At 36.0% G+C, this 21,364-nt stretch overlaps 1 protein-coding gene and 1 pseudogene across 1 annotated transcript; one reads left to right on the forward strand and one right to left on the reverse strand.

The window, feature by feature from the left end:
* The first annotated feature begins 1,534 nt into the window (after positions 1-1,534).
* On the forward strand, positions 1,535-3,220 carry LOC102666545 (integrator complex subunit 3-like; annotated as a pseudogene).
* A 2,237-nt stretch (positions 3,221-5,457) lies between these two features.
* Positions 5,458-10,558, reverse strand: LOC100784701 (coatomer subunit alpha-2). The gene is made up of 3 exons (XM_003536243.5): positions 10,203-10,558; positions 9,626-10,120; positions 5,458-8,760 (listed from the first exon to the last, which is right to left on the reverse strand). The coding sequence occupies exons 1-3, from the start codon at positions 10,408-10,410 to the stop codon at positions 5,807-5,809; spliced, it is 3,657 nt and encodes a 1,218-aa protein (XP_003536291.1). The 5' UTR covers positions 10,411-10,558; the 3' UTR covers positions 5,458-5,806.
* Between the last annotated feature and the right edge of the window lie 10,806 nt (positions 10,559-21,364).

Raw genomic sequence — 21,364 nt, forward strand, 5'->3', positions numbered from 1 at the left:
CAAAAATATTAAGGATAAATAATCAACTTAATCATTAAAAGTGTAATTTGTTGATATATGAATTCCTGAAAAATGAAAAATTATTTTTTTGTCATTGAATATGTAAAAATACAGACAAATTAGTATTGTTGTCAAAGGTAATATTTTTACTGATATGACATGTGAGGAATGAAATGTCATAAGAAAAAAATTATCAAATGAGATATTGGACTAATTTATCATGAAAATTTGGTTGAACTATTTTGTTAATTTTAAAACTATTATATTCTCAAAGTTTCAATCTCAACACAATCATTTCTCATACCATTCTTTTCAACTCATTCTGGAGGACGACAATCGTTCCCCACCGACATCAATGCCGATGACATGGATTGAGACACAATAACAAAACCAAACACAAATACCTTCATGATAATCACAAATCCAATAAAAAGGAGTACTATCTATATCTAAAAAATCATCAACCTAAATTTCAAAATTTACACAATAATTCATAAAATCAAATGTGTAAGGACCCTCTCATCATCGTAATTAGTGGCCCCAACAAAGTCGCTAAGAACGCCCTCATCATTTGTGTCCTCTTCAATCGTGTGTCTCATCACGACTGGACTAGCAAGGTAAAGGATGGTGGCTTGCCTTTTTGGGTCAATGACCACACTTTGTACTTCCATCGGAGAGGTCGAGGTGGCATTGCCATTGCCGCTTCCGTGTTCTTCCTTGCATCCTCCTCCACTATCTTTCTCTGTCTAGCATTTAGGTTAGGTTGGTATAGTAGAAAGAAAGGTAGACCGGGAAAGATGAGAGAGAAAAAATATGATGGTTGATTTAAAAGTGGAGAGGCTATTGGCTAAAAAAATTCAAAATTGACAAAATAGTCTATAAAAATTTCCATAACAAATTAGTCATATAGAGATAATATCCTATTTGATAATCTTTTCTCATGATATTTCAATCCTCACATGTCACAACAACAAAAATAATATATTTGACCGATAAAAGTAACAATAAGACTGAATTGTTAATTTTTTTATACATTCAGAGATAAAAAAAATAATTTTTCATTTTCAATGACTTATGTGTCAATTGAATTATACTTTTAGAAATTTTAATAGATAGTTACTCAAATATTACCATCAAATATTACCAACAAAGAGAAGGTAGGGTGGGTGGGGCTTCACCTAGCTAAACTCTCACAACTAGAGACATCCTATATTAAGTACTAAGTGCATGCTAGGTTTTTAGTTGTAAAATTATGTTTAAGACAAAAAATCATTTTATTAATAGATCATAATTTTTGTTTATTTTTATTTTTATCCACTAAATCGGTATTGAAATGCACGCCATAGTAATGTCAAGTGTAAATCTAACATTCACATACATGTTACCGAAACCTAACTTTGATGGTAAATTTGTGCACCTCTCCAAACAAATTACATCCTGATCCCACAATCATTTTGAGTTGTCGACCAGCTTTCAACAAAACACTTCTGCCATTTTCTAAAATGCACAAAGGCTTGGTCAAATGACTGAATGAATCTGCATTAACACGAGGGATGGTCATCAATTTATTCCAAGAACAACGTTGAACCCCATACTCCTTCATGAGCCACAACAAAATGATCTCCTTTTGAGGTTTCACTTTTGGTTGCTTCCATGGCGGCGTTTCGAAGCGTCGCTGAGGCAAGCCTTCGAATCTCTGCAACCATCCCTGAGACCCCCTTTCTCCTTATCCATTCTCACCCCCGACCAATACGCCCTCCTCAACCGCGCAATCCTCCACGGCGTTTTAACGGAGCCTCATTTGGCCAATACCCACATCAAACACTTGCATGCAATCGTCGCCGACGCCCACGCCACCTTCCTCAGCTTACTCCTCAACGCCGTCCTACAACTCTACCCCAAACTCCTCCACTCCGTCAAAACGCAGTTACTCAGGCTCACCGAGGAAATGCTTCGCGTTTTGGGTATCGGATACGACGCCGTTTTGCTCTTCCTTTTGCGCCAAATCGCCGCCGCCGATTGCACCGATGCCAACTTATCGCTCTGCTCCGAGTTGCTGACCCTTTTCTTAAAACAATTTGAACCCTTATTGGAAGGCGCGCCTCATGTTTTGTCGTCTGCGTTGTACACGTTTCTTAGGGTTTTATCTGATAAATTTAGGGTTAGCATCGAAAAGTTGGAGATTTTGAAGCGGAGGGAGATTCATCTGTGCGTGAAGATAGTGAGGGAAGAGTTTCGCTTGTGTTTGAAAATTGGGAGGGATTTTATTCGCTTGTTGCAGGATTTGGCTCATGTTCCCGAATTCAAGGCCATATTACAAGACATTGTGTTCAATCCATCTGTGTTTAATGTTTTTGGTTTTAAGGATGTTTGTCAGATTTACTAAACCAGGACTTCGAGTTGGTATTCTCTGCTTAGGATTAGTCCTGAGATGGAGACCCAATTGAGGTTTTTGTTGACGGATATAAAATTGGGGCATCACAAGAGGCAACAGCTTTGGTATGCTAACAAGTTTTGAATGAGCGTGATAAAGAGTTTGTTATAGTCGATATTGTGAGGTTTATATGCTGTGCACACCACCCTCCAAATGAGATCATTCAATCAGATATTTTTCCTAGGTGGGTGCTTATTGGTTGGCTTTTGACTTGTAGGAGTAAACAAGTTGAGGAGAGTGTGAAACTGGCTTTGTTTTATGACTGGCTCTTCTATGATGAAAGGATGGATGGTATCATGAACATCAAGCCGGCGGTTCTGCTCATGGTGCATTCTGTTCCCAAGTTCATCAACGTGACTTGTGCTCTTCTTGAGTTCTTGTCGCATCTTGTGGATCGTTATGACGTGGGACGGAAGGGTGTCATTGTTAAAGGTGTGTCGTCCGCTTTTCGGTTGCTTGTTCGCAAAGGCGTGGTTCGGTCACTCGATGTTTTGAACTTAATCCTGGTATACGAGAGGGTCTGAAAAGGTTGTTATCAGATGGGAAGGTTGGAAGCTCTTAAGGGATTTCTGCCAGAAGGATAGTTGCTACTTGCTAATCCACAATGGCCACCTTTGAGTTTCTTCAAAATTTTGTCCTCAATGTAAACCAAGGTAGATAAGAATATGTATCAAACTATATACACAAATGTAAGTTCCAATTCATATTGCTGAAGTATGTATTAAGCAGTGGACACAAATGTAAGTCCCGGTTCTTGTTAATTCAATTGAAAGTTATAAGTTATAACATTACATATACTCCCCCCACGCCCCCTTGAATTTTGGATGCAGCTAACCAAGATAACTTTCAAATGAAATGAAGACCTCAGGGATGGTATTTGCCACAATGGCCAAAGCTACTTGATCTGGATTGGTAACTGGAGCCTGAATTTTGGAAGTGGTTTTGGCTCTTAAAAAGATTATCATTGCCAGTTTGTTGTATATGTGAAGTATATAAGCTGCCAAAATAAATTTGATCTGTGATGAGATATCATTATGTTCTTAATCTATATCTACTAGTGCAGACAAAAGTTGTTGATCTTAAAACACAGTGCAGTTCTTATTTATTTGCAAGAATTATTGAACATTACTTCTGGTGCAACTTCACGAATCAATACCCTATGGTCCAAATCCAAAGGCTGCAAAAACATAATTTAATATGAGAATAGTTGAAAGTACAAACTTAAATATGATCGAGTCATGTAAGAAAAATCTGTCAAGCGTTCTGACTACCAATATATCCAGAATGGGAATTTAAGGAATAATGTTACTAGTTAATACAGCAAAGGTTTTCAAAAAAACAATACGCAATTGAATTGCATCCACAAAGGTTTTTAGGGCTTCAAAACAACATCATATTTGCAATTGCAGCTGCATCAACTACATTTATTAACAAATTTCCATAGTATCGAAGATCACAATAAAACTGCAATTGTGACTGTAATTTAAATCTTGTTTATAGTTAGATTAGCTGTAGTGTGATCTTACATAACTATAACCAGATGGGGCAACCGCGTGAGAATGATATCCAAGTGGAACTCACTCTTGAAGAATGCAAAATTTATATAGGGTCTAATGTCGCTTATTAACAAATTTGATTGTGTATGGTCTATTTACATTTATCCCAGATGAAACTTGAGAAGAAAAAAAAAAGAATCTTGCCAGTTTAAGTCAGTACAGTTTTATATTTTTCCTCTCACTCATTTGTCTTTGTTTTCCCTGATTAAAATCTATCCATTGAAGTGAACACAAGATTTTATTTTAGTTTCTTGCACTCTCTACAAATAACTTTGTCTTGGCTCCAATTAACCCAAAAACAGAAAGAGCTTTGCTCCACTATATTCTGAGAATATAACAATTAGAAAATTACTGTGGAATGCTTTAGGCTGCTTTATTTATTTAAAAAACTGCTTCTGCAAAGTTTCATTTCTTTGGTACCATTCCGTTCTGTAGGAGAAAATAGCCTGAGTTCAGTTCTGCCTGTTATTGCATGTTTCAGCTTCCGATAACGTGAATTAATTTCTCGGTTTCCATGTCATGCTGGTGAGAAAAAGTAAGGGACGCCTTGAGCAGAAATAAATTTGCTTCTGATAGGTTCTTGAAATTGGATGCCGCAACTCGTACTCTTACCAAAAGTATTTTCGTTGACCTTTTAATTGTTTATTACAGATTTCAAGAAATCCATGCCTTCTCGTGTTACTAACTAGAGAAGAAAAGCAATCAAATTTTCTTTATAGTAGAATTTATGACCACAAGTAAAATTTATGACCAACTATATCATGTTTACGTAAGGGAAGATCACTAGAATACCATGGTCAGTGGTCACATTTATTTTGTTAATGCTTGATTTTTACGCAACATGTAAACTGTGATAACGAGTAATCATATTATGATTTATTTACTTAAAACTATCTCTTTTTAATCCCTGCACATACTATTTATAATTCCTTAAGATAAGAATTAAATATGATTAGAAATGATAATTAAGATCAAATGAGTAATTAAACTAAAAATTTATATTGGAATTTTTTATTTTTTAAAAAAACAGCCACGTTAATTTATTCATGGACAAAAAATACTTCAAGATTTGAAAATTTCCACACGGCGGAGCAGATATTCAATTTCAGTCTCAAAGTCTAGAGTTATATCGCTCTGTCCAAATGCCCAGAAACTCGTACTATTTGGGCATTCATCAACTAAAAAGAATTAATGAGTAGGAATTTATTGATGAGTTATTTGTTGGAAGCTAGTGCAACTATAAAGTGCTACTCCGACCTAGTTAGTATACAACCGACAGTCGAATAATGCACGATTGATTTATTAAAGGGTGAGATGAATTGATGATTGCATTCCTCCTGTAAGGTTTTGAGAATTCTTAATTCTTATGATAAAAATTCTCAAGAACATTGATTGAGTGGACCTAGAATCAAATCAATCTGAAAGTAAATTGCATGGACTGAATCAAATGAACCATCATAGTGTCGCTTAACTACAAAGAAACATTATTTTTGTAACCAAGGGACTGAAACCCGACTAAACACAGACATATATGTACTTTGCCAATAAAACTGTGCAAATTTAACTCTTGCACAGCCTATAATCATCGTTTGATCTAAGTACAACCTTTCACTTTCTTGTGTATGAAAAACTAACATTGAAAATCATTTTCAAGGAAAGAGAACGGCAAGCAAAAAGACGAAAAATTAATTCCTCGTGACTAACTCTCACTTTTATCACAGTACCATGAGCATGTTGACTAATTAATAAGGATTCAACTAGTGCTGAAAACTGACCCAAAACAAAATTTAACATTGGACCTGATCCAGTAGTTCAATCAGCGTATCTGGGAAGGTGAACAAACCAGACCAGAAGCATCTGCTCCAATCACTGCAAGATCGCAAACATTACAGAGTTGTCCCTCCTGGCTAGGCACAAAACGTGAAGAACAATATGGGCAAGAGACATCCTTCTGTCCTCGATAGATTGGCACGTAAGTTGCACCACAAATTACAAATGGGTTGCGGAAATCATAGTTCAACTGGGTAGCATCAGTCATAGTTTTTTCAGCAGCTGCTACCACTTGCCTTGCTGCCCTAGCTTGGTTTTCATTGGTAGGATTTGTCTCAAGTAGCCTCCGGGCAAAGTTTGCAGCAGTGGCAAGGTTCTTTGCCTTGAAGCAGACAGTCATTGCATTCTGCAAAGCTAACCTCAAGTGAGGTGTCTGAAGGTTGCAGTGAGTGAAATATGCTGCAAGCTCCTGCTGCCGTACTATATTGTCCTTAACTTCCCTCCTCTTCAGCTCCATCTGCATGCCCAAAACATACTCTTTGACTATGACAATTAGTTCCTTCACATCATCCACTTCCCTCCTTGACTCAACAACAATCAAAGGAATTGTATGAAGAATATTAACAAATGTCTTAAGAGCTTCAGTGAATTTCCCAGCAGTGGTAAGCTTATAACCAGCTCTAAGTTTTTCATCCAACTGAGGCAATTTGAAAGGAAGTGCCGGTGGGCCTCTCACATTAGCACTAGATGACTCAGTCCAACCTCTTTCAACTGCAAGTGATATAATGGGAGCAGAAGAAAATGCCCGGAGATAGGAATGACTGCCAGTATGAAGATCGAGAAACATGGATTTCAGGGGGGCAAAATTCATTATCCCAAGTTGCCGGTTCAGTAACCTCATTGCAGTATCAAAATTTCCAGCAGCTGCATGATCAGCTGCAAGAGATGATTTCTGAATCCATATATGACTTACCGGCATGCCAGGTGTTGGGGTCACAAAAACTGAAGATTGGGTACTGATAGAAGCTTTGGGAGTGTCAGCTTCTGGGCCCAGGCCTAAATCCTCCATCTCCCATCCACCCTCTTCATCATTTTCTTCAGCCACCTCTCCATCCTCCAAAATCGCAGCAACATCTCCATTTTGTAAGCCATCTGCATCAACTATGTCAAGCTCCTCACCCCAATCACCATCAGCAGCCTCATACTCTTCTTCATCAGCGACTCCCCGACCTGTATTGTCAAGCACACCATCAAACATGCCTTGCATGACCCTGAGAAGAGGCCAATCACTTCCACAAATGACAGGTGATGGAGGCATCATGAGAGAAGGTACTTTTCCTGCAGGCAAAGATGGAACATTATCTCCCAGTTCAGTTGCAAGCCGCTCTGCAACATCATGTAGCCCATGGACTGATGCAGTGATGTAAGCAAGTGGCAAATGGCCCACATTTTCCAATATCTTGACACGTTCTCGAACATCACCCATATATAGGGCATTGTGAAACTGGCCCATCACATCATTCTTGACTTCAGCAATTTTCAACATCTTGGACAGTTTCTCCATGTTACCAGTGACAAGATAAAGGAAAGACAATCTCTCAAAATTTTTTGTTCTCTGGTATGCATACTCTACAATACCAGCATTGCCTTGGCGAAGAGCCTCAACCCCTAATCGGTACCAGTGATCTTTCTCATCAATTGCTGTTGCTGAAGCAACTGCAATTTGAATGTTCCCACTCTCTAAAGCCAAATTGAACCGAATTTTCTCATCTTTCACAAAATGCAGTGCAACCTCAGGAAAGCCCTTCTGCTGTAGATAAGCAATCATAGCCTGCCCACAAAGCTGTGAGTTCCTTATCATGTTCATGACATGATCATATCTTTTCTTCAAGAGGGAAAGCTTAAAAATATATTCAGTAGCATCAATAATTATTGATCTGTTCTTTCCATCCCTATCCAAGCAGAAGATTGTGTTGCCAGAGACCTTTGTGATATAAATTGGAATGTCCAATGTCTTTATTATCCCATTATCTCCATTGGGAAGACAATATTTGATGTGATTTAGTGTTGTATAAATGAAAACACCATTTTCATCCCAAGCTCCACTTTTTACACGGATAGTCTCATGGAGAGTGCATTGGTGTACAAGTTTCTTGCTAGCAATTATAATGGCATGCTTGCTGAGTAAAGCAACATGTTCCATGTCATCAGACCAGACAACATATTTAATAAACGGGGTCTGAAGTTCACCAAGAACAATCCTCTGCTGAAGATCAAATATAACAACCCTATCCTCTGACCTACATAGCAAGTTGCCTGTTCCTGCATAGAATATAGCATCAGTGGCAATCGGAAGGACACTCTTTTTAACAATATCATTCTTCAAATTTTTTATAAGGACTTGATTGCTGCTCTTCTCCAGCACAGCAAACCGATTACGAGCCACAAAGACTGCAGAAGCTCCATGACCTTTTTTTGCATCTTGCACATCACCCCTACCATAACTGTCCTTTGATATGCAATACAACTCATAAGATCCACCATCTACATCTGAACACAGAAGAAAAGCATTTTCCGTTGGGCTATAGGAAAGAGTCTTTGGGCTTTGATTCAAGCTTAAAGAGCCCGGTCGTCGGAATGGAAGTACTTGTGCATCTCTTTGTGTTGAAAATTCATAGAAACACAGGAACCGATCTTTAGTGTAGAACAATGAATCACCACTAACAACAAATGCAGGCCTTTCTCTCTCCAGCTTGAAAACAATCATGCCACTGTCATGACCAGCTGCCAGCAGATTCATTTCAGGATGGGCTGCAAGAATCCAAAACCTGTCATGCTCTCGGCGGAATGTTTGAATTCCAGTTCTCTTTGTTGCATCCCATATGCGAATACTTTTATCTTCGGAATTTGACACAATGATATCCTGCTTGGCATGGAACATAACACATGAAACATTATTCATGTGCCCTCTCAAGGTGTCCACTTCCCATGCCTTTGTGTCTGAAAATAGAGATACAAATCATTAACAGCATAAGCAGCACCTCAAACACTACAAGCTTATTATTCGCCACATCCCACAATATTTATATTTAATGCATCCAATAAACTGGGTATACATCAATTGAAAACAGTAAACAAACAAACAAGGCCTTAGTTTTCAGTTTCACCCCAACAACTACTGCCATGTTTGGTTCTGCTGCACAAAACTCCAAACAGTGGTTTGTCGATGTTGAACGAGATTTTGCTAGGAAATTATTGATGCTTGATTAAAAATTGGAGTTTGAATAGAAGCGAAAAATGCATATTCAACATGAGGGCAAAAATCTTATACCGAGTTTTACTCGAAACTAGCCTTTGAGATAAAAGTTTTCAATCACAAATCACTTCACTTTGAACTCAACCTTAACCAAAATCAATTATACAAAATTCAAATTCGCAAACCCTCACCCAAACATACTAAAGATGCAAGTTCATCCACACACAGACACACTTAAATAGTAGTATATAATAACCAGAACAGCATCAAACCAACACAAAAATCTGACACACTCCCACGCCCCAGGCCTGATTTTTTCAGGTTTACTGAGAGAAGGAAGCTAGCAGTTGACTAGTTATAGCTTCTACATCCCAGGCGTGATTTCTTGCTATTTAATGGGTTTTCAAACATGCAATATGTTTTATTACAAACATGTCATCGGGATAAAAGTTTTCAAAATGTAAATAAACTACTCCACTTAAAACTCAATCTTAACCAAAACCAAGTTTGCAATCACTCACCCAAACACAATAATCAGAACAGCATCAATCAATCCTATACATACAAAATTCCAGCGAGCTCAGCATTATATGAAATTGAGTAATTTACCATTCATCCTCCAAAGTTTGACTTGGCGATCATCGGCAGCGGATACAATGAGAGGCAGCGTGGGATGGAAGGAAGCCCAATTAACACCGCGGTCATGGCCTTCCAAAACATACTTAACAACGGCATCCACGCCGCCGAAGAGATCAGTGTTCATCTGGCTGAGACGCAGGATATCGTCGGCCGGGGACGCGGATTTCCGCTTGAGAGAGCTGATGTCCCAGACGCGAACGGTCTGGTCGAGCGAAGCTGACACAACGAGATCCTCTTTGGGATGGAACAAAGCGCACATGACATAGTGGTTGTGGCCAGTCAAAACGGAGATGCAAGTGCGAGATTGCCAGTTCCAGATGCGAATGGTTTGGTCGTCGCTGGCGCTGACAATCCAGGGATTCTCGTGGTGGAACTGCACGGTGCGGATGTAGTCGAGGTGGCCCAGGAGGGTGAAGAGGCAGCGGTGGAGCTTGTAGTTCCACACCTTGATTTTGTAATCGTCACCTGCGGGTGAGATTAGATTAGATTGGGGTTAGCAAGGTTCGGATCTGAGGAAATGATATGTAGATCTAGTTAAATTTGTTACCTCCGGAGACGAAGAGGGGTTGGGAGTGGTGGAAATGGACGCCGCGGACGGGGCCGTCGTGCTCGTCGAACTTGTCGATTAGGGTTCCCATGCGGTAGTCCCAGAGCTGGATGACGCCGCTGTGGAGACTCGCCAGGATCCATGGCCGCTTCGGGTGGAAACTCAGGCCCTTCACTCTGTTACTCTTCGTCTCGAATTTCGTCAACATCTTCCTCTGTTGTGGTTAGGGTTAGGTTTGAAATGAGATCAGAGGAGAAAAAGAAGAAAGAGGGTTTTGGGAAGATGAGATTCAGATCTGCTATCCCTCGTCACCCTCGAATCGAGCATATCCCCCAGTTTACTATAGTGTGCGTGCTGATTCGGGTCTGTATATATACCTCCTTTTTTTTTTGTTGTTGGGCTTCAAACTTCCTAGTAATCTACTTATTTATAATTTAGCGTAAATTGTGTACTTGGTTTTTGTATGTATCATCAAGAAAAAAAAAAGTTGAAGTTAGCTAAAAAAAATAAAATTTTGAATAATATTTATATTTGAATTTTTCATGACTAATGATGTGTTTATTATATATTATTGGTTAAACTTTGTATTATTTTATACATCTTAAATTATTTTTCATAAAAATAATAATTTAATCCTCAATTATAAATAAAAAGATCTATCTAAAGGATCTAACAAATCTAAAAAATTAAGGAGGATGGACCTACTGGGATGTGGACACCTGAGTGAAAACAATTTTTTGATTAACAACACGATGATACGATAAATGGCCGTGGTTTTTGAGTGATTTTGATGTTTAAGTCATAAAGTGTTTAAGATATATCAAGAAACAAGTGAAATTATTCATATTTAAAGGGTGTCTCGATTTTATAGATGTGCTAGCTGGCGGGATTGTGGGAATGTTGGTTAGATTAGTTGTGTTTTGTATAAGATGGGCATGATTCTTAGTGTTTGTTGCTTGAACAAAACTATACCTCTCAGGTGCCATGCTAGGTCTGATTTACTAGATCTCATATTCCTTAATGCGGTTTTGTCTTTTCCCACAAATGTGATTAAGGTGAGTCGATATAACCTCTGTAACAAAACCTAACGAAGAAACAAAAAAAATTCAAGAGGTAATGCATTTCTATTATATGTGAAATTTGTTGTCAACTTAAACACAACCAAAAAAAAATCCTTGTATTTATCTTTCAATAAGTGAAAAATGCACTACACAATATGTAGTCTTGAATTACATAATATATCATTGAAAAACAAGAGAAAAGTACAAAATTTAATTTAGTATAATGTTTTTACCTTAAATGGGAAAGGTATCTTCGAAAAGGTATACTTCCGTGGGTGGTGAGAGTAGCAATTTTTACCAAAAACTGTGATTCCATTGTATACTTCTACAACAAAAATATACTTTCATGGGAAAGGTATTTTTGGAAATTAGTTAAAAAAAAAAATAACACCCATGAGAGGGGTGAGAATAGCAATTTTGGGGCTGAAAATAATAGTTCCAAGTGAGGTACCTTAAATTATTCCATCATCAAGATATAGCCCCCATTTAGCAATTACCTTGGCCCAATAAACATACTGGTCAAGCCCAAAAGCTTATGCTGACAAAATAATTAGATTAATGATAAGCAAGAGAGTTTCGGCATCAATGGTGATAGTCTAGCATGATAGAAATGTCAAAATATGTGGTTGCTGAATGGCTATATATCAGTTAATTTTATCCATGCGTATGAGCTCTTTTCTTTTTTATAGAGGGCAGTTTTTTTTTTTTTTTTGATAAATATAGAGTGCAGAGTTAAGGAAGATATTAAAATAATCTTACAACATTGCAATAAAAGTGAATGCTTCAAAAAAATAAAAGAAAATGTTTGATTGAATCAATTAATTAGTTGTTAAGTTATACCAAATTGCTGCCAATCATGCCAAATCAACTTCAGCAATTAAATGGTCCATTACACATGTTCAATTGGAAAATATGTAATAGTAATTACAAAATTAATTTGACTTCAACATTCCAAAGAGAGAAAGAGAGAGCATTTCTCTTCATTCAACTAATTGAAGGGGATGGTTGTTATCCTGTCGTTTCTCTTCATTCAGAAGCATGGCTTTGATTGTCGTCACGTAGTGTTCTTTAACTTTTCAAGATCATCTATCATGTTACTTTTGACATCCAATGAACCAACAAAACTTCTCATTAATTTTTCAACAGTGTTGGACAAAAGAACTTCAACCATTTTTTCAGATATATGTGGTAAAATTAATTTATAAGCTACCTCAAAATTCATAAACCAAGTGAAAGTTATAAGTTAAAAGCCACCTTACCAATTTTAACAATTTTCTTTCTTTTCCTTCTTTTTAGCGTAGTCATGTAATGGTTGGTTTTTTCTGGCGAGACGTGAAAGGAGAGTATTGGACCTAGGCAATGCATCTACATGAAGGGAGAAAGACGATCCGCTATGTTCTGATTTTTTTTTTTTAAGTTTTCAATATACTACATATAATTAGTATATCTTTGCAATTTGTGCTAAAAACACCCACGATGTCGTTATTTAAATAAATAAACAAATTGATTACGTTATGATGTTTTCTAAAACATATTTATTAAATTGCAGGAGGATAGGGCCTTTGGTTGGATAAAAGAAAAAGAAATCCTTGATTAAAAGGGAGATACTTTTAACATGGGATAAATTAAATTTCCAATTACATTTTTGCTCCGACCAAAATGGACAAAATTAGTCAAAATAGAAAAGCAGAGGAGAAAATATATATATAAAAAAAAGAAGAGGAAAAATTGGGGTAGCTAAGCTAAATTATTAAACATTCCAGATTTTCTAAGAACAAAAGACATCTAAAACACAACCAATTGCCCAATCGAGACTTTAATTCGAGAATTCATGCCACTGTCAGAATTAGAAGCAATATGATTTGCAAATAAGCCAAATAATATAGATCTTATCTAATTTGTAATACTAGTAACTAGAGATGAGTATACAGATCCAGATTGGTGAACCAATCCTATAGATTCATGGATCAGGTAAATAACAAACTTTTCATTTTTAATAAGCATAATTATATTGAGTTTGTTCCATTAAGTCTCCGAACTTAACAGGAATTGTAAATTATATTTTTAATTCGCTTAAAGTTTAATGTATAAGTATTATTAATTTATTATGTTAATATTCTGATTTTTTATTTAAGTTATTATTGTTAATTTATTATATTTAAAATATTAATATATTTTAGTGTGATAGATTATAACTTAAAAAATAAATTCAAGTTTTTTCTTTTAATTTTATAGATTTTTCACTTCTATGATTCTCCTGTAGAGGAAGAATCAGAGTGATTTCTAAGAGTTCATCTTCCAAGCCAACTGCAGGACCCTCTTGATGATACTCCCCTAAGGGAGTGGAGAAAAAAACTCATCGAGATAGGAGCATGGCTGGACACAAAATTCATGAAAGATGTCGATCCTTACAAAGTGATTGAAGAATTTTGTTGTCGGATGACGGGAACACTGAAGGAATGGTACCACAATCTAGCTGTGCATCAAAATCAGTTCCATGAACTGGGATCTACCGCAGCTGTTCTAGGAACTCTCCATCAAGAATTTATCGGAGAAGGGAAAATTTGAAAGAAAGACGAGGCAAGAATTCTTTGAGATGAGGTGTTATTCTTTAAAAATAAAATATTTAGACAGACACTTCCAAAGAATGAACCAGAGATTTTATCTTCTCAATGGTCTTATGATCCAAGCTTGAAGAATACATATGTGGCATCATTACCAGAAGAGATACAACCAGAGTTAAACAAGATGGTAGCAGCCGCCCAAATGTATTTTTCAACCATGTCTATGGGACAAATCCACCAATTTACTCTAGAGGTCGTTGATAAATTATGCAGGCAACACCGGTATTTCTCTGACATCATGAACAGAAAAGCCAAATATGCCAGAGCTTGTAGAAAACCTTACTTGGAGATCAAATGCAGAGAGAAAGCTTGTCATTGCTCACCTAAGAAAAAGAAAGCCATACAAACCCAAACAAAGGAGAAAAAAAGGCCATTGAAGTTTCTCAGGAGAAGCCAAAGAAGAGGAAAATCCAGAGGACAACGATGTTTCATATGCAACCACATGACATTTTGCAAAAAATTGTCTCTAAAAAGTCACAAAAGGCCATCAGACTAATCTCTCATCTCCAAATCGGTGAATATGAAGATATAGAATCTCTGTATTCTGAACAGAGCGAGCCAGATGAGGAGACTGAATTTACCTTGAACCAGACAGATTCTTCTGATGAAGAATCCTCAGCACCTCCAATTCCCATCTTCTCTCTACAAGAAGAACAATATATCAAGCCTGCAATTCCTCAACCATGCGTTGAAATTCAGGTGTTGGCAAAGAAGTTTGAAAAACCAATTAAGGTTATTGCCTTTATAGATACTGGAGCTCAAAGGACGATGATGCATCCAGATATCCTTCCACAAGAATGTTGGAAAAATGAAGTAGCCTACTTTGTAGCAGCCGATGGAAAAGTTTTCAGAACTGACCTTGTGACACATGCTCCTATAGGTATCAAGTTTTTCCCTGGTTGTATTTGGACCAAGGTGATTGGAAGCAAATTGCCTGATAGAGATCTCCTCATAGGAATGGATGTGTATACTGCTGCCAACAGACTCCAAATACATTCTACTAGGATCAAGTTCAAAAGAGAATTCAAGCCTTTCTCAGAAACTACCAGGCTCTTCTCTTTAGCAGAAGCCCCTCTAGAAGTTGAAGAGTTTAAACAAAAAAATTGCTCCTTGTGTGCAGACAATCATGAAGAATTCAGTCATCCATATCCTTTATGGAAAAATGAAGAATATTTTGTTGACTTGTCATTCAAGCTAAATGAAGATATCAATCCAACAAAAGCAACTCATCCAGGGATGACACCATCAGATCTTCAAGCAGCCAGAAAAAGAATGCCATGATCTGCTAAGGCAAGGATTGATTGAGCCAACCCAGTCAAACTGGGCATGCCAAGCTTTCTATGTAGAAAAAAAGGCTGAAAAATTAAGGGGAAAGAAAAGGTTAGTAATTGACTATAAGCCTCTTAATCATTTTCTTAAAGATGATAAGTTCCATATCCCAAAGGCTTCATCTCTCCCCACCTTGATCAGAGAATCAAACTTATTTTCAAAGTTTGATTTAAAATTAGGTTTTTGGAAACTTGGCCTAAAATCAGAAGATCGATACAAAACAACATTCTGTATCCCAAATGCTCAGTATCAATGGACAGTCTTACCTTTCGGTTTAAAAGTAGCACCTTCTCTCTTCCAGAAAGCTATGACCAGAATCTTTGAACCCATTCTGGAAAACACTCTTGTCTACATAGATGACATTCTCCTTTTTTCAAAAGATATTGCCTCTCATAAAAAGTTGTTGAATCAATTCTTTGAAATAGCTGATCAACATGGGATCATGCTTTCAGAAAAAAAGATCCAGCTTGCCCAATCCCAGATTGATTTCCTAGGGATGCATTTTTCCCAAGGTACCTACCAGCCTCAGCCTCAGCCTCACATAGCTCAAGAGCTATTAAACTTTCCTGATGAAAATCTCACGATTAAACAAATCCAACAATTCTTAGGAATTGTAAACTATATCCGAGATTTTATTCCCAGAGCAGCCCAATATACCAGTTCTTTATCCAGACTTTTGAAGAAAAACTCTTCTCCATGGTCAGAAGAACAGACGATAACTATCAAAGAACTCAAAAAGATTGTTCAAAATCCCCCAGCCTTTAAGATCCCTGGAACAGGCTAGAGGATATTACAAACTGATGCAAGTGATCATTATTGGGGAGCTATCATGATAGAACAAAAAGGAGAGAAGAATTATTATTGTGGCCACGCCAGTGGACAATTCAAGGAAGCAGAAAAGCACTATCACACCACATTCAAAGAAGCCTTGGCAGTAAAAAATGGAATCAAAAAAATTGATTTTCATTTGAGGGGACATCAGTTTCAGGTTCATATGGATAATTCATCATTTCCAAAAATTTTGGAGTTTAAAAACAAGATGCCGCCTGATCCTCAAATCTTAAGGCTCAAGGATTGATTCTCTAGATATGATTTTTGTGTGAAACACATCAAAGGGAAGAATAATCTGATTCCTGATTTCCTATACAGACCAACCCACAAAACTGTTAAGGTAATAACCTCCACTCACTCCTTCCCACTGATATTCATGGCAAAACCATTATCAGCCAAGAATGTTAAGATGTTCCCTCCAGGATTAGTCACTCATACTCCTGCACAAATCCTTGAATATGCTAAGTCCCATTATTTCCATTTTCTACATGAGACCATGAGATTCAAGCATACCCCAGCACAAATATTTAACCCTGAGATACCCTTTGGAGGTATATTTGAATTGTTCTGTGATGTTGGGTGGGATCTGTGTGAACCGACCATCTGGGCCATCTGATGTAACACAGTGCAGTATTCAATTCCCATCGCCATAAAACCTTTGATGACATACAACATGTTGACAGATCCGTACAAAGATGAATATCTTTTATGGACAATGTTAGAATGGTTTTCTCCTTTGACATGGTGGCGTATGAAGCTGAAACAAATTCTAGATATTGAAAGATAAAGAGGGATTTCACAAAATCACATAGAGAATTTAGTTTCTATTGTGATTATTCATCGTCCTTATTTCATGGAACGGGGACAACTCTGGTCTAGAAATGAAGCTCAAGTCTGGGGAACTTTTGAAGCATATCCCTTGGAAGAAAGTTATCGTCATCAGCTAGCAAGGCATCTCTGTGAGATCAATAATTACTCATACAAAACTGTAGATCCAAATCTGCCAAGTTCATCTCAAAGGCCAAAAGAAAGTTATCCTACTGATAGGATAATACCCGAGAATACCGATGATGGACAAATCAGAACAGAGTTTTATGTTCCAGAACCAGTGTTCCAAAAGGCAGAAGATTTAGCTGATGATTATTCTTCATTAAACAGAGATTGGGAAGACTATAATGCTCAATTAATGGAGGACTTATTGCACAAGAAGAAATACCGTTATCATCACCCGGTATATGGAAGTCTCACAAGATAAGAGGTGCAAAATTACAACTTATCATTATCCACCAAGTCTGACTACAGGTCAGACTAGTGATGGATGGAAAACAGCTGTACAGAGGTGTGTTGGAGAACAGCTGTACAGAGGTGTGTTGTAGAAAGAGTAATCTTCAGGATAAGGATAACCCTTACTTATCCTAGTTGTGTGCCACGTGTCAGTAGTTTAAAGGTTACCTTATCTTGTGACTATGCAACCTAATCTTATCTGTAATAAAGTAGACTCTATGTTGTAATAATCTTATCTTTTCACGGATAAGATTTTGGATGTTAGTTTCGAATCCTCTCCTATATAAAGAGGATGAGTCTGTATGCTAAGGCACACTGAATTCAATAATACTCTCTTCTTACTAAAATGTCTTTCTTCTAAAAGTTCTCTCTTCTCTGAAACTCTGATTCATATAATGGTTGTCATTTAAAACTCTCAACAGCTAGTATGCTCTACACTCGCCTCTTAGGAGGAACTTGTGTATCAGAACGCCGAATATTGATATCAATTGATGAGTTATCTCTTTAGTTTATAGATATCTTACATCAAAGTTATCCTAGACTGCTTAATGCCTTCGGTATAGCTCAACAACATATTGAATATACTGACATAATGGATATTTGTAATTCTTCACAGAGACAATCCATCTGCTTGAAAAAATTTAATGATTTCATGGATCAAATTGATCCAAGTCATTTAAAACACAAATTTGGCGGGCTGATGCTGTCGTATGCCCACAGCTACTGGTAACGCAGTAGATATAACAAAACAGTGAGTTAAGTTTGATGTTCAGAGTCTTGGGAAATTGGGCCGATACAGGATTTACTTATTAGCTTCAAAAATGGGCCTGAGCGCAATGATGATATCGGCGCCGAATAACATATGTTTGGACTGATTCTTATTACAATTTGAGTAAAGTTTGTGCCACCAAAACATGGACAAAAAAGAGAGGCGGGGGAATTAAACAAATATAACTGAATATTATATCTTAGTTGCAGAACAAGAAGCAAAGTTAAGATTAAGATGATTCTAGCAACATCAACTTTCTGGGTAGTGTTTTAAGATAGTAATTGGGTTGTCCACTGATATTTTACTTTAAAATGATTAACAAAATATTATTTGATGAGACTAAATTAATATCACGAGATCGCACACATTTCTTCAAACCTTATATTTATGATATCAACTTTTTAGTTTTTTCAGCAATGTATTAATATCTGGATTATTTGTTAGAAAAATCATAATAGAATAGATTTATAATTTACTTTCTATTTAATAAAGTTATATTTATAAAGAGAGTTCATTAATAAATGATAGCAGTAGTACTTTTCTTTTGGCAAGGCTGACACTGATATAATGCAAATAAATTCCATATGTGCAGAGTTGTATTAAATAAGTTTCCATTCCCAATGAATGAGCAGAGCATTTAATTCTTCCTTCTTTACAGATGAAGGACAATGTGTGCTGCCTGGCTACACAGAAACAAAGGGAATCCTGCTTAACTACAACATGGCAAGTTCGGAGACACCTTTCCTTTCACTTTTCCATTTTTTACTTTTCTTTTATTTTCTGTCTCTGCTGCAAGCAACTCATACTAGTCTATGTCATGTGTAATGTGTAATGTGTAATGTGTACTCTCTCTCTACCTCTTGTTCTTTCGGCAATAAAGAGATCCAACACAACATAGTCACAGGCAACCACAAAGGCAAAAATCCTATCAGAAAGTAATAAGGCTAATCTTTTTATCAATAGTTTTATTATCACGTTTCTTCCATTGCCTCTCATATACAGTTGTCACTGCCTTCCAATTGTTTTTTTTTTTACAATCTTTTTGAGCATTTAAGATCACTCAAAAATTAAAAAAGCAGCATTACTTTTTTTATGAGTTTAACTATGCTAAAAGAGTTTTACACTGTAATAATATGATATCAATTCTCTATTATGTTATGTATTTTTTAAGATGAATATGGTAAAAATTAACAGATTTATTTTATAATTGTTTATTTATTTTACATTTTATTAGTATAAAAAAATTTATTACTCTAATACCTTACCGTAAATCTAAATTATTAATTAGGATAAAAAATAGATTATGTATTAAGAAGGTGTAATTTAATTAATCGAATCATATGTGTATGTTACTATAATTTTTTATATGTGAGTTTAATTTTTATTAATATAAAATATATATTAAAAAATAACAGTATATATGAGAGAGTAATTAATGCAGCATCTAGATGTACCCATCCATTGTCCCAAACAGAATTAATGTTATCTTGTATCGATAACTTTCTTAATCTGATTGTGTTTTGTTATTTATAGTAGTAGATATTATTTTTATCATTCATGAGCAAACATAGAATCCGGGTCATTAATAAAAATTGCTAGTGGTGCAGTTGTCAACCCAATAATTGGCACTCATTCAACCAAATATTATAAAGAAATAGTGAGATACTCGTGTCATTAAACAGTGTATTGCACGCTGGACTACATTTTCCCCTTACGGACTTGAGACATTTCTAGCCATATGGAGATAAGCTGCTTGCAAATCTGACTCTAGTTGTGATCATGTGCTTGATCTGGCGTAAAAAAAAACATGATTATTTAAATATATGTAACTAATTTCAAGTTTTAAACAAACTAATTAATAAATTAATATTTGCTAATGATTATCCTTCTCAAATAGTGGAAAGAGGGAGAGATGTATCAAGTACGGAGTGTTTAACTAGCAAAAATAACACCGGCCATATGAGAAGAAGCTCAATATAAAAAGATAAAGAGGGAAAAACATTTAATGAATATGCTGATATGCATTCTCTTTTTAATTTCCCCACCTCTAAATTTCTCTGAATTTTGACTTGGACATCAGGTCATGACACGTAGTCACACTTCTACATGCTCCTAAAGACATTATGATAAGTTCACACATTATTTATAAAGAGCTACCGGCTACGTAGGAATTTAATTCCTGATTGAATAATGTCTTTTTTTCACATCCAATTGTTGTAAAATGAGAAAAGAAATATATATAAATAATGTAGAAAAATTAAGTTTAAATTCGAAAATGAATGCAAATATTTCTCTTATAATAGCCCGGCAGCATTCTGTGTCAGATGCTTCAGTTCTTGCTTGTAGTACTATGATCAAGTTAAAGTTAAAAAGATTCAGAACGGAAAATGATATAGTTGGAGTCTATCCAGTTATCATCAATTTCACCACCAGAAATCATTGTCGGTGATGAGAATGGATAATGTTGGTCGTGGCCTAGGATGATCGTACCTGTTTGATGATGAAATCGAGAGAATATAATAGTAATAGTTGAAGGGTCTAAACAACTAGTCTCATCTGCATTGCCAACACTTATATCAATGGGCTAGTCTAGGAAAAGATCCGTGATCCAACTTCTTCTCTTTTCCCCAACAAATTTAAAAATATATCTGCAAGTTAGTGCCTGTGGATACGTTAATTATAAACTTAATTTAAATTTACACTAGAAGAGATGAAATTACATACGTTTATTATATTTACTATTAAACATCTCAATCAACTAATATAAATTTATTTCACCTTATTAAAAGATTTTATTATAAGATACGATATAAATTTGATGTATTGTGCACTAGAAGAGATGAAATTGAAAAGTGAATTTTGAGCAAATCATACAAGTATATATAAAATTACTTTTTCATTCAAAATGTTAAAATATTAGGTTTATAAGTCTTTTTTACTTATATCTTATTTAATTTGCTAAATTTTACTTAATGGGAGACTTTACATTTATATTTGTACTCTAATAATATGTTTTGATAGGTGAGTTTTGAATAGAAAAAAAAATTAATCAGCTGAGCTAAATATTCTTAATTTTAAAAATGGGGAAGTAAATTATTTTGAAAAAAATAATTGCGGGATGAAATAAGGTAAATCAATTTATTACAAATACAAAACCTCAGTAAAACACAGGAACCGCCAAATGTTGACTATACAAATTAAGTCTGAGAACAGGGTGGACTATACATGAAAACTAAAACAAAAAACAGATCTTCACTCAACACC

This window comes from Glycine max, chromosome 10, assembly GCF_000004515.6.
Source record: "Glycine max cultivar Williams 82 chromosome 10, Glycine_max_v4.0, whole genome shotgun sequence".
Taxonomy (NCBI): domain Eukaryota; kingdom Viridiplantae; phylum Streptophyta; class Magnoliopsida; order Fabales; family Fabaceae; genus Glycine; species Glycine max.

Excerpts from the sequence above, each read along its gene's own strand:
- LOC100784701 (XM_003536243.5), bottom strand. The coding sequence starts at position 10,410 with ATGTTGACGAAATTCGAGACGAAGAGTAACAGAGTGAAGGGCCTGAGT. Across the intron at positions 10,121-10,202 it reads ACCCCTCTTCGTCTCCGGAG|GTGACGATTACAAAATCAAG; the intron begins GTAACAAATTTA and ends TCTCACCCGCAG. Across the intron at positions 8,761-9,625 it reads CAAACTTTGGAGGATGAATG|ACACAAAGGCATGGGAAGTG; the intron begins GTAAATTACTCA and ends CTCTATTTTCAG.